At 42.2% G+C, this 14,177-nt stretch overlaps 1 protein-coding gene across 1 annotated transcript in view; it reads right to left on the bottom strand.

Annotated features, from left to right (window-relative positions):
* The window catches only part of ofcc1 (orofacial cleft 1 candidate 1), a gene marked incomplete at both ends in the record, with an annotated part of 92,322 nt that overhangs the window by 48,638 nt on the left and 29,507 nt on the right, over positions 1–14,177 (bottom strand). Inside the window, 5 exons of the mRNA XM_083995263.1 lie at positions 3,003–3,327; positions 4,086–4,200; positions 4,355–4,503; positions 7,737–7,961; positions 13,461–13,596. Coding sequence (XP_083851389.1) covers positions 3,003–3,327; positions 4,086–4,200; positions 4,355–4,503; positions 7,737–7,961; positions 13,461–13,596 — 950 coding nt within the window. The remainder of the gene's footprint in view (positions 1–3,002; positions 3,328–4,085; positions 4,201–4,354; positions 4,504–7,736; positions 7,962–13,460; positions 13,597–14,177) is intronic.

Raw genomic sequence — 14,177 nt, forward strand, 5'->3', positions numbered from 1 at the left:
CTCGAAATCACCATCTGTGCTCAGGGGGATGGATGTTACCATGTATTTGTAAAAAAAAAAAAAAGAATAAATAAATAAATAAATAAACAAAAAAAAGGAAGAAATGAAGCAGTGATACAGTATGGCAGAATCATCTGCGTGCTCATCGCGATACACTAAAGGCAATCATGAAACAAGATGCTAATCTAATTAGTCGTTTGGGTTCAAACAAACCCAATGTAACTGGATCATTCAGTTAATGTGAAAGGTCACTTAACCCAGCGTGCCTCTAGCTAATCTCCATGTAAAAAATCCAAATACACTGCAGTATGCTTGGATGAGCCAACTCAGGTAATTATTATCATCCAATGGCAAGTTAATCTGAGACAAAAAAAAACACAACAGGACATAACAGTGACGTTGAGATTTTTCGATCAAAACCTGTCAGTTGTTATCTGGGAGAGGGATGTCAGGTTTTATTCTGTAATAGACACCTCACCACGCTCTGCGATTTTTCAATGGGGATTAATTAACTTAAGGCCCCAGGAATACAAACTTCCAGTCTTACTGTCAAGCTCTGCTGTACGTACGTTACAGCAGTGACAAGAGGTCTCCGTATACTTGTCCTGATTCTGAGACAAATGGGTAATGACGAAAATCCTGCCGTCACATGCACAGAGAAAGCGATCTCCACACAGCGCACATTAGAAACAGAAGGGCATGAAATGGGAAGGAAATGCCTGAAACCCTCAGACTTGACAGAGCACTGAGGAACAGGGGATAATTTGTTCTTCTTTTCCTCGCTGAATTGGATTTCCATTTTTGGCGAGGTTAAAGTTGTCTGTCCAATCGCTCCCTTCAACCTTCTCATAATCTCCTCATCGGAACGCCGTAATTCACTCCAGAGGTAATGCAACACGAATGGATCTGTATGCAAATGAGGCAGAAACGTCAGGTTGTCTTAGGGAACAGTGCGGCTGAGGTGTTGTGCAGGACACCTTTTGATCCATTATTTCACTTCAGATCGGGTTCACTTCTGGAGCAACCTCTTCACCTGGCTGCGATGTGATGTGTGTATGCGGTGCGCAGTCGTGTGTGTTAAAGAGACCCGGTGCTTTTCGCCCTGTCTGGCAGAACATAAATCTCCCATAGTGAGTGACTCCCCTCCCTCGCTCTCCTTCTCTGTGGAAAGGCAGCCAGTTTGTTGGGGACACTTCCCTTGTGGGCGTTAGGATCTCTGTGGGGGGTCACAGGTCAGCCGGCGGAGGAAGCGACAAGCTGTGAAATGTAAAAGACCAATTTCTTCCACATGTTTCAGTGCTGGGAGAACACTGCCAAGCTGTCAGCCGGCATCATGTTTAAAATGGGCCAGGGTGCTACCCAGCAGACCTGTCACAACTCATTTGTAATTAAAAAGCCTGTGTGATGTTTAAAGCAGAGCACCCCAGAAACTTTTGAGGACTGTTAAATAAAGATGAGCTGTGCATGCAAAAAAAAAAAAGGAAAGGGAAAAAAAAGGGGGATGTATTAACAACAAAGACGCTAGCCGGCCGTCTTTGTAGTAGATCAATACCAAATGAGTCTGTGTTTGATTTCTGACTATGACCAAAATGCTGGATGATTTGAAACTAGGTGGGAAATAAGAAAAAGTGTGTTTTTTAAAACAAGGAAGTAGAGATAAAAACTATTAACAGAAGCAATTAACCGCCTCTAGATGTGGATACAGTCGTGCTGCGACTTTCTCTGGACCACCAGATAAGCAGGACAACTACATCAGACTTGCTGATCTGCGGATTTGATGGATTACGCGGAATAATTTTGGAGCTTATCCCGGCACTGCACTGGAAAAAAAGGCGAGAGAGCATCGGCTCATCACAGGACTACGGCGCTGTATTATAATCACATTCACACCTGGGAATGTTAAGTCTCACATCAGCCTGACCTGCATGTCTTCGGTCTGTGGGAGGAAACCGGAGCACCCGGAGGACAATCACATGAAGGTGGTGGAAACACGCAAGCTCCACACAAACTGTAAAGTCACCACAGCGGTTCATTTTCCTACATCAAATAAACTCATCATCTGCTCCGTGATATGAACTGAAGGTAATCAGATTACAAAACATACAAAACAACACGAGAGAGACCGAAATAATCTAGGAAAGCAACGCAACACCAAGGTAAAATATAAATTAAAGATTTAAAATAATAATAATGATAATAAGAATTCCATTACTGCACAGTAACATAGTCGCACAACATAAGAGTATAACTGTACCACATATAATAATAAAACCATACAACAATTTGTGTCACACTGTTTTGCTTGGTTACGCACTAGATTAATGTATTACATTGCCCTATGTATGTAAGTTGCCAATATTTCTCTATTGTATTATTTTAACATCTAACACACAAGAGGTTCAGCGGAGTTTAAACATATCAGTCAGCCACTTTTACGCAATTTTATAAACAGCCTGATAACAGTACAGTGAGAACTGTTATGTTTTATATTATAGCTAATATTTGCCAAAGCAGACATGCCAATGCCAATATTTTCAATAAATTAAAAATTCAAACTGGTGTCATTTTGCTGTAGATTGAGGTGAGCCGGTCATACAACTGAAGTGGGTTGTTTACATATAAAATTGGAGAGGTATTATCAGAAAGCTTTATCTGAATGTGTAACAAGACTATCAGCTGGGTGTATCAGTGTCAGCACTTGCTACTTAGCACTACATTTCCCTGAATCAACACTAATGCTACAGTATATCTGTTGGCTTTTTGCATATGATCTAACTGAGAAAACATCTTTTGTTTGATGTAATCATGATCAGTCAAGCTTGGTCTACTGTCTCTACCCAACCCAACCCTGCCCTGCAGCACATTCACCTCAGCGGAGAACTGCTCTAAGTGACGCCTGCCACTCTTCCCATCCCAATGCAGGTGACATTAGGGTGACATTTTCCCCCTACTGTTGCCTAGTTGGAGGTGTGTGGGGGTGGGGGTTAACATTGGACCCCTACCTGGCAGAAATGAGGAAGAGCAAGCGGAATCAGCTGACAGGTGGAGAGGAGACCCCCGGTGAGAATATACCACAGCGGGCTCTCCCGCTCTGCTGCCGGGGCCCGCATGCGGCTGCTGCTGCTGGTGGAAGAAATGGGGATGAGGAGGAATGGGTCGAGCGCAGAGCTGGGACCGTAGCAGGGGTTGGGGGTGGAGTGGCAGTTGGCTGTGGGGGTCGTCGTGAAGGCCCTCCGTTTGGGGCATAACTATGGGGTTAGCGGGGGGTATGGATACGGTGATGCCACGCTCTGGCCCCCTGGACGCTCCAGATGGGAGCCTCTTTACCTGAAACAAAACAAACAGGGAGGTAAGGTTTGACTGCGTGTGCTTCAGGTCTACATATGGGATCAGTGAACATTAATATATCCTCTTCATGTTAATGTCATCAGTAGTTATGTTCATATTATTCCATTGCATCACCATAGTTTGTGGGAAAACAGCATGTGTGTGTAATTACACTGCAGGTGTTAGTGATCAAACTGCAGACTTGGCCAACTATTAGTAGTTGTCATAGTGTGTCATAATGGTTTGAAATAATTCAATTAAGACCATTAATGTGACTAATATGAATATTGTACATGCCATGTTCAACAACAAGGCTGCAGAAATCAAAGCAATTGGAAGGAAACTGTAACGATAATGCAATAATACAAACAACATGTCACAGTAAAAAGGGACAAATAAAGAGACAAACCCAAGACAGAGAGCTTTGTTCTGGTTTTTAATTCAAATAATATGTTTACTAATCTAATCAATGCATCAGCTCAAATGCATCCAGGGCTGCTGGGTAAAGATGTGGGTTCGTGTTTGCTCTCTGGGGCCAATTTCCTAATTCTCAGTAAAAAAAAAAAGCTCTGTGTCATAGTAAAATCCACCCCCCCACTGCCTTGTCCACATCTACCATTCTGCCTCCCATAGAAGCAGGAGGGTCAGAGTTGGGAGGGGGGGAAAGATGAACGTACACACACACATAAAACTAGTCGGAACCATCACTTCATCATTAATGCATGTTCCCTCATAAAACACACACACACGACACACACCTGAAAGTACATGTTGCACAGCCAGTGGTCGAGATCAGAGGAAATGAGGCCTTCAATTTTTTTAAACTGGTCCAGTTGTGTGCTGGGCTCCCCCCTGAGAAGAGGGGTTTTGAACCTGGTTTTGGCGACACATAACCAGTAGTTGTCACTGTACAACCAGATGCACGACAGAGATTCATACACACACACACACACACTCACATGTGCATTGTTCCGTATACAAAAGTGCTTGAGGTGCAACGGTTAGCTTTGATCTGCAATTGACCCACCTGCCCTGGACCAGACCGAGGCTCGGGCCACACACGGGAAATGCCCCCCAAGCCACCACAGAGCTGAGGTGGCTGCCGTCTCCTTGCAGAGCGATGAGTTGAAATATCAGGACCATAGAGGGGACAACCTCACAGGCTGCAGGTAAGATCTGCAGAAAACATAGAAAGGCACAAAGTCACTCACCGTTCCACTCAGGTGAACACATGCCTTCGGGCACATGATGAGTAAAGTGCGCGTAGACTTGCTCACAACCACGAAGCCAATGACAAACAGAAACACAGAGGGTAACTAACAGGACAGGAGCCCTCAGGGAGACACTTCATCTACATCCTAGACTTGAATCCTCCTCTAACTTATTTCTGTGTTCTTTTTTTTTTTTTGAGCTTTCTTAACTGCCATTCTTACCGGTCCGACTCAACAAATTGCCTAAAAGGAGATGTTGGGAGTGATAAAGACTGTCGGCAACAAACACAGGGTGGAGGAGAACTTGAGATTGCCGTTGTAAGCTATGGATTTACGGTTAGTGAATTTGTGATGAAGCGAGGCCATGCACCATCAATCAAACTGATGATATTAAAGGTATCTTGCAAGGAGCAAAATGTATTAGCGGTTTAGCAGTCAATGGCAAACATTCGTATTTACTCAGAGAACGGTGGGTTTGCTTAAAAATGAACTGACAGTGAGGTGTGTGCCACTCCATCCATCACTGGGTGGAAATATTTTATCCCTTTATTAGTTGTAATGGAAAAAGCAGAGGACTTGTTTTAACACATAAATCATGCGTATCCCTCCCACCCTCACGCCGCTGTTGGTATGTACTATGTACCTACGAAATGATGGGCAGTGCTGTATGACTCGGGACACAAATTTATGGCATAATATCGCAGATTATGGATATTGAGGATATTCCATATTATTCATTTACTGTAAGAAATACGACCCGCATAAATAGTCATTTGTGTGCTTGTACGAGTGGATATGCATGAAGTGCCTGCATGCGTACAGTGTGTTCGTGTCGTGTGCATGTGGGAAGTGAGGTTTTTTTTACTGTGTGATGGTTGTGAGACTGGATGATGAGCATCAGAGGGTTTTCTCACTGCTTCTGTTGGTTTAAGGAGCCTCTAAAATCATTAGAAAGATTATGTTTAATTAAAAATAAATTAGATTGATTACATTTAAAAAGTGCATGTGTCCACAAAAGGAGTAAAGAAATATAACCAGAGTGAAAGACGGCTAAATCCATAAGCAAATCATGGATCCCAAGACATACTTGAACTTTTCATGTGTTTGTTTGTTTTTTTTCCTTGCTTCCTTTTTCCTTTCAAATTAAAATTTGGAATGGTATACATTTTTCCATTTGGTGTGAAAACTGCACATAGACATAGACAGACTCTTCTCAAGACACCCCCCTCCCTTTAGCAGCATATCCAAGACATCTCCAACTGAACTACACTGTTTGTGTCTAAATCCAAAGCCAGACACACAAAGCAAAGGGTGAATGAAAAAAAAAAAAAAAGAAGAGCGAGCGAGAAAGAGGGAGGAAAGGAAAATAAGCTCCTGGCTTCCTCCTACCATCAATAATTCCTCATTTCCTCCTCGAAGGCACTGCAAGCACTCCTGAAATTGCATGCTATAGTGTGGGCAACAGGAGAGAGAGACACAGAGAGAGAGAGAAAACATCCAAGCCAATCCTGATAGTCTCAGACAAATCTGATCAGCGTTTCCACCACTATCAATGAGGACAACAACAACAGGTTTGCCTATGAAGTGGAGCTGAGTGTTTGTGGAGGGAAGGAGGAAAGGAAGAGTGACACGAGGCATTTAGCATGCCGTACTTAAACCTTTTTTTACCCCTGAATCAGATCCCAGGTCTGCATTCAGTTTATGCCAGCTTTTACCCCATCCTTTATGTTTGATGGGAGCTGGAGACAATATTATGTGGATGCTCTAGCAGTGAATACGCCCACCAGCACATTGACAGTGTCCACATGTGCTAAATGCTCCAGCTAAGGCCTTTAGAGTTGCCATCAGAACACTGACGAAGCCCTCTCTGAGCCGGTACAAAACTCTATGGGATCAGGAGGGACACTGGATTAAGTGCCTTCTGTTTTAAGGTTTCTCTTGTGGGTCTTTTGTACAGTATTGCACACATCAATGAATGAACACAAACAAGGATTTCTAATCTACCGGTCAATATCAACCATCCAAAATGTGTATTTGGTTTTTTAAGATTACCGCAGCTTCTATAGAGGATGTTTTTCCTTCATATGAAGAGGTTTAGAAAAGTGGTTGTGAAATGTGTGCATGGATTCCATCTAACGCAATCTGCCGAGTTGGTTCATCAAAAGGACCAAATGTGAAAACATGTTTAGTCTTTTACTGTGCCTTGGAAGTAAAGGTTGATGTTATACTTTACTTTTTTGAAAATATTATGAGTTAATTCTGTACAATTTTCCTATTTCTTTTTCTTTTGCCCCCTCAACGCCCAGCCTCACCCTCGCCCCCGCCTCCAACCCCCCCATCCAGCTAAGTTACAGATGCTCAAAGACATGTAGAAAAGACACTAAATTTTTCACTGCATTTGTACTTCCATTTCAATTCCAATAAAACATTACTTCCTTATATAAATGAATAATTGATCTTGGGTTTGATTTACATGCATGGATTAAATGTCATGTTTGAAAAGTTGTTGTTTTATTCATATGGAGATTCCCGGAGAAAAACCTAGAGGCTGTGTGTGGCATATTTTCATATGCCATCTTTTACAGTAATATAACTTCTCATAACCTATTCAGTCTAGGCTCCATCTTCAACTGATGAAACCATGGGAAACAAAAAGAGGAAGAGGGATTTGGAAATACTGCGGCAAAAATACTAAACATACAGCGTTAGCACAGATTATTTTATTGTTTGCTTCTATCCAAGGGAACTGTTTGTCTTTTTAATCACGTTTTACTAAAAAATGTTCCATTGATTTTCACATCAAAGAGCGTCCGTGTCACTGGAAGCGAGTGTTTTAATTCAGGGTCCCTAAATATCAAAATTGCTTTCAGATGACATGTCCATATTTATTCCCTTTATTCAGTCAAACGGAAAAAAATATTCAAAGCAGCTTGTCCAAGCATCACATAAATAAATAGTTTCTTATTTAATATAATCCAATAAATCACAAATCCCATCTTGATTCTCTTATTTCCATGGTGAATGAAAACATAGTAGTGTCTCTAAAATTCTCCATCTTTATATCTTTATATATAATTATCTAATATGTGTTTTGTCTCCCTCAGTTGACTTGTTATCCTTTTATGGAATTCACCTAAAACAGCAAGAATACTTTCAATTGGACTGCATTTGATCTTAAAAAGTGTCAGCAATCCTCACCATGAACAGGTTCTGGTTAAAGTGCAGGTCAGTATCGTAGAAGTGGCCCCGGTGCTCCATTGGCTCAGTAGACACGGTCCATTGTTTAGTGCACCAAGCTGAACCCCCCAGACTGCTGTTCAGGGCCACACTGACAGCATAGTGGCCCCTGGGTAGTTTGTCTCGGGCTGCTCTAAGGCAGCACACACACACCTCCACAGGCTGAGGAGTTGTGCTCTGGTTCACCTGTAACACACAAAGTGCACAATATGAGATCTGGTTGCAAAATGTTATAAAATCTTTTTAACGTCCTTATAATTTGACTGTTTAGTTTAGTTTCAGTACTTCCTAGTATTTGCTTATCAACTGCATTGATCCGACTCCGTTACGTCTGTTACTTGGTTGTTGCAATTTACCACCAAAAAGTCAACATCAATCATTACACACCTGGAAAAGTAAATAGTTCCCCTGCCTCTAAGACAAACATTTGGGGTCTCCAAACAAATTGTTGACTGTTGATTTAACACATTGACGTCACTTACGTTGTCAAATATACATCCACCCTAAACCGCGACTTCCATCTGTATTTACTAATCACTTCCCCCACTTGTCCTGCATGGTATATGCAGCCAATACCATGAAACAGTGAATGAAAAAGTACCATGCACAGTCTAGCAGTCCAGTATATGCAAGACATGCCCAGTACAGCTGCAGGCTTCTATCTACAGTACTGATCAACCATTTGAGAGGGATGTCTGTTGCTCAAGGACACAACCCACTAACCTTCAAGTTCGACTCAAATAAAATACAGTCATACAGCATAGATCTAAACTGCAACAGAAAATGTTGTTTTTTTAGAAATACAATTGGCTGGCTGGATTACTTTCAAAGTCTAAGCCTGTTTTGAATGAATGAAACAGAAACACTACATGATATGATTGGAGTGGATGGTGGATGTACAAAACAAACGTCTGCAACCAGAAAGGTTCATATCCACAGTTGTGTCTGTGGTAAGGTTCTGGAAGCAAAAGCTGCTTTGGTTAAGATTAAGAGATAGAGTAGCTAAATGTAATGATAAAATAGTTAAATAATGCTATAGTTATTAATATAAGATCCAATATAAAACATTGGAACATTACATTGATATGTTCAACATGGTGATGTCTCAAGACTTTGCTACCGGGCTGATGCCCAAAATTGTGACAGTACTGATTTTACAGTATCTTATCTACTGAAGGTATAATGGATATCTTATGTTTGTGGTGGTTGTTGCCTGACAAGAGCTGCAAACATTGTTGCCTTAGCCACAGCATAGGCTACAGATGCTATGGCTTCATGTTGCGAGCTAGTTAGCATGCTAACTTCAGAGGCTGAAAATGTGATTGAGATTAGCATTAGCATTGGTGTTGCTTTTCACCACTGCAGATACCTGTTGGTGAGTAAAGGAATGAAGTTTGATGGCCTCTCTTCTGGACTGGTAAGTAAATAGCAGAACTTGCAAGTGGCCCTTTGAAGTGCATGCATTGTATCTCATAATTGCAATTAATTTATGTAATAAAATTTGTGTTGATCAAATCCCAAGGACAATTTTTTTTTAGTGCGAGGCAATTAAAGCCCTCAATTATAATAAAGGACATAGTACCACTCAAGGGCTACATGCACTCAAACACACACAAAAATCATACACTGTGTCCAGTGTTTGTTTTACAGTTTTACAGTATTTTTTGATGTGTTGTCACTAAACAACCTTAGCGCGTTCCTCTCCCTTTCACAGACACACCACACACACATTTACCTAGCAGCAGCTGGCGGTGCCCATTACTTTGCCAGTCTGCGAGGGAAGAGGAGGGAGGGGATGGGGGGTGAGCTGAGCCTCGCAGTAATGCCTTCAATCTCCCCACTGTGAGCATCTTTGCATGCCAAAACAACTAAAGCATTTTAGGCAAAAGTGAAATTAGTATAACTGGTGGCAAAGCAGTTTAGCCCACACAGCTTACATTTAGAGGAAGGGGGGATGTGGGCCTTCATACCCCATCACTGGAAAGAGATGAGTGCATGCAGGCTGGAGAAGAAAAAAAGAGGGGGAGGAGGGGGAAGAAGGAGAAGAAAGGAGCAAAGAAATAAAAAATAATAACATCACACCGGTGTCCAATGTACACTATGTGTGTCTTTAACGGGTATTGTTATTATCTAGCCCTCATGCTTGCATCGTAAGAGACAGTCAAGGCAGCAAGGCGAAGGTAAAAAGGTGGAGTGAGCCAATTTTCCATATCAGAGGTGGTTTGTTTGCCCCAAGCCTGAGTAGTGCCTAAAGTGCCATAACATTACAGTACTCCTACAGATGAGATCAAAGGCTCGAGCAAGGGATCCTCCGTGGTTTAGCTGGCAAGCGGCCGTCCTTTCGCTGAAATATCTTTTCAGGGCTTTCCACACATTGACTGATCACACAAAATGTACTCTTAATAGAGACAGGAAATGCCACATACAAAAACTTCTTTTCTTTCTAAGTATGGGCTAATATTCAGAGATTAAGCTCTCTCGTTAATTATTTTCATTTTAATTAGTAAATCTTAATTAACAATGAACATTTACCCTTAAAATTTTTTGGCTTCGGAATGAAGGAGGGGGGTGAAGAAAGGAGAGAATAAATATGACAATCTTTTTGGGACCTCCAGGCAGGATTACTGATGCAGGCTGCCTTAGTTATTAAACACATTCTAAATTAAATGCCTCCATGAATTTTGCACAGAAATATATTTTCATAGTTTTGCATGCCAAATGTGACATTTTATATTTCAGATTCATCTCGCTGCAGTAATTTTAGGGAAATGTCATATAAACAAAGATTTTGTCATTTACCAAAGGAAATTACTATGCGTGGCAGGTTTGGCCATTGGTTTCTCTCTCTCTCTTTCTCTCTTCCCCTCTCCCTCTTTTGCCCCTTATTCTGCCTGTGCCGGTTGTTTCAAGTCAGCAAGCCATAAAAAATCTTTATCTCAGTGAAACACAGCAATTTGGGAGATAATCGAATGGTGACTGGGGGGCACAAATGCCAGTCTGAGGAATTATACCACAATCTCCCCTGCATTTACAACCTTCCTCAAAGCCAGTTGTCACCCTGGAAGGAAAGCCCCCGACTGAAGATTCATTACATCTTTAAGCCAGCACGGTGGCATGGCAGCCTCTTCCCCAGATGCAACACAACAACACACTCCTCCCACAGCTGGAGATGCTACTGCTAAAGCTGCTGCTTCCCTCGTTTCCCACTTGCTCCTCTTTTCTCTCCTCTCTCTCTGCTCCCCTTTTTCATCTCCAAAGACTCCTCTTCCCTGCTACTCAGATCCATAAAACAACAGATGCCATCCACAAAAAAAGCAGGCAAAAAAAATCTTTTAAATATGTTGCCTGGTCATGGATGATGAGGCCGAACGCAGAAGAAAATTCCTCGACTGCACTCGGTTGACTACCGCATTAATTCTATATTTTTGAGAGGTGGATTTCCAATTTTATGTAGCTTACGTAAAAACACAAATGAAACCAAAAGGGAAGTAGATACGTCCTCTTTCCTGAAACACCTCAGTGTGGTGAGGATACCCCACACCCAACATGATTTACCAATCTATAAGAATTAAAAAAAAAACGTATTCATAAACCATCAAACAATCTATGAAACCGGTAAATTGTTTCATATTATGTCAATATTATAAATATATATTATACTATAGGCAAAAACAATATACCTTAGCAGCCATTAGTTCCCCATCACTGCCACCTCCTTGAGCCTGATGTCTTAGGGAAGCTCCTCAGTCTCGTGCGCTCTACCTCACGTTTTCAGCCACATCACCCGGGTGGCGTTCTGACTTATCAGCCCTCCACCAACACAAACTGTGGCTCCATGAACTCACTGTCTGACTACAGACCTACCTTGAGTGGGAAGAAGCTGCATGGTGACGTCACCTTGCCATTAGTAGGGTAGCAGTACCTTCTCCTATTTCTGGGCTACTATTTGTGCGGCGTTCTGCTCAGCACACTTCCTTTCTCTTGCGTGTGCCATCTTGGAGTCTGTCCTGGTTCGCAGCCAACAAATAAGGCTCGTCATCCTTCACTTGCTCTTGGCCTTAACAGTGCATCAGTTGGAAGGTGTGGGTGAACTCCAAAGTGCGAGTAGTAGAGGAAAATCTCTGTGTGCGAGTGTGGTGTGGTGTGATGTTATTTGACAGAGCGGAGATACAAACCACTGTCCCTGCCTCGACAGTCTCAAAAGTCAAAAGAAAAATGCTCCCTCGCAAAGATGCTGTGCACTTGTGGTTCTTTTTCTGCGCCCTCACAAAACGAAACAATTTTCCGCTGGTTGATTTGTTCAGTGTGCTTGAACACATCGTGGTTTCCTGTCCACAACTTTTGAGACACCATAGACCTGGAGACACTTTTTGAAGCGTTGTCCAACATTGAATAAAGAGGCCGTACAATCTGAGGCCTTGAATACTAACAAGACCTTGTTCATACATTTTTTTCACATTAGCAAAACTCACAACTGCACCGTGTTTAATAACCAGTTGCAAAATCTTTAACTGCAGTTATTCAGATTTTCCACAATAGTCTGAAAAAAGAATTAACATTGATACATAAATAAATCTAATTTACAGTTTTTGTACATAATAATATCAAATAAGTTATTTTTTTTAACTCAATTAACTGCTGTCAACAAATCAGAAAGATGCTCTGTGGCCCCACCGCCATACATCCTTCATCACTTCTTCAGTGGACTATTAGGACTTTGCTGCCCTCCCTATTGTTTCCCAGGGGTTTCAGTTTCCCCAACACTTTTGCCCTTATGTATTAGAAATTTTTACCACTGCTTCTTTTAAGTGTATTTTTTTAAAAGTACATACTTAACCAAAATATTTGTTAGTAGTCTTTAACCAGAGAGTGAGAAGGAGACGTACACACACACACTTACTCACTCAGGCAGGAGCCCTCCCTGCACATCATTATACAGGCAATGATCCTTTTAACAGGAACACATAAAACGCTTTACGTCATATATGCATGAGGATGATATAAAGATCTACGTGGGATCACAAAAACACCAGAGGAGCAGAATCACTTGTTGACTGACGCAGAGCAATGCACCCCAAGTGGGAACAGCCTGGCTACTGACACATGGCAACACTCAACGCCGCTTCTGCCTCCTGTCTGTCTGAACCCCGTGTCACGCGCTCAGATGCCGATAAACTGTCGCTCACCGTCCTTACTGTCAGCGTCTAGCTAGCGACAGAGGGAGAGCGAGCACAAACAGAGCTGATGTATAAGTGGTAGGTAATTTGAAATGCTAACCTTTCAAACAGCTCAACAAATAGCTGCTTAATGTTCAACTTGGCTATCTGTCTTGCTAGCTACCGGTACGGTACGGCAAATCAATTTGGGAATTATTTTTGAGGTGAGTCATTTTTCCCCCGCTGCACTGCTACACCGCTACACCGGATCTTAGGGTTCTCCCACCTCCACCTCCCACTTCAGGTCCCATTCAATGCAGGATTTCACATAATTTCATCATTTTACTGTTTTTCGAAAAAAACAACCCTGCCTTTCGTAAAGATTAGTAAACACATCAGGACCGGTATCTTCTCCTGTGAATCAACCCTTTTAGAGATTAAGGGATATGTCACTTCCCATTTGTGTGCTTTCTTTTTCCTGGGAGCTTGTGCTTCTCTGTCCGCGGCCGCACCGGCAAACAGACCTTACCTGCCACATGGGCTGTGATGTTGAATAGGAGGATTCTGGGAGCTTTGTCATCTGGTCGAATTTGGCCGTAGCTTCTTCTTGGCCTTCCCCCAGCCCTCTGCGTGACGGGCTTTCAATGGTTCTGCTGCTATGTGCACTAAAACACACAAACACACACACATACACATGCATATTCACATATACAACACAGACAAACATAGGAAACTAACCCTGTTAACACAGCCACCTGCATTTTGGTCTGTTGTTCCACTCTGTATCAGCTCAATCTAATAACACCACAACAACCCCACACACCCCACCTTCCCACCCTTCTCCCTCTCTCTTTCTCTTTCTCTCTCTTTCTCGGCCTTTCAATCTTATCAGTGGTAATGTAATAAACGGTTGCTTCGCTCTGTCTCCTCGCCACCTCTCTTAATTCCTCAAAATAAAGCAATATCACAGGGGCCCTGGCCTGCCTGTGACTGGGGATAAGATGCTTGTAAAAGGAAGGATAATTCAGCAAATAAATGCTCGGCATCAAAGGCAGGCACTGGGTCTTTCTTTTCCTTTTTCTCCCTTCTCTCTGTTCGCCTATCAAAAGTATTACATGTGCTTTCATCAGTTCACAACAAGGCACAGTGTGCTTCCTAATGCAATTACTCGACCTCCATTAAATCAGAAACAGTGGAAACAAATGAATTACACATTTGTTACAAAAACCACAAGTCAGCTCCATGT

This window comes from Trachurus trachurus, assembly GCF_905171665.1.
Source record: "Trachurus trachurus genome assembly, chromosome: 20".
Lineage (NCBI taxonomy): Eukaryota > Metazoa > Chordata > Actinopteri > Carangiformes > Carangidae > Trachurus > Trachurus trachurus.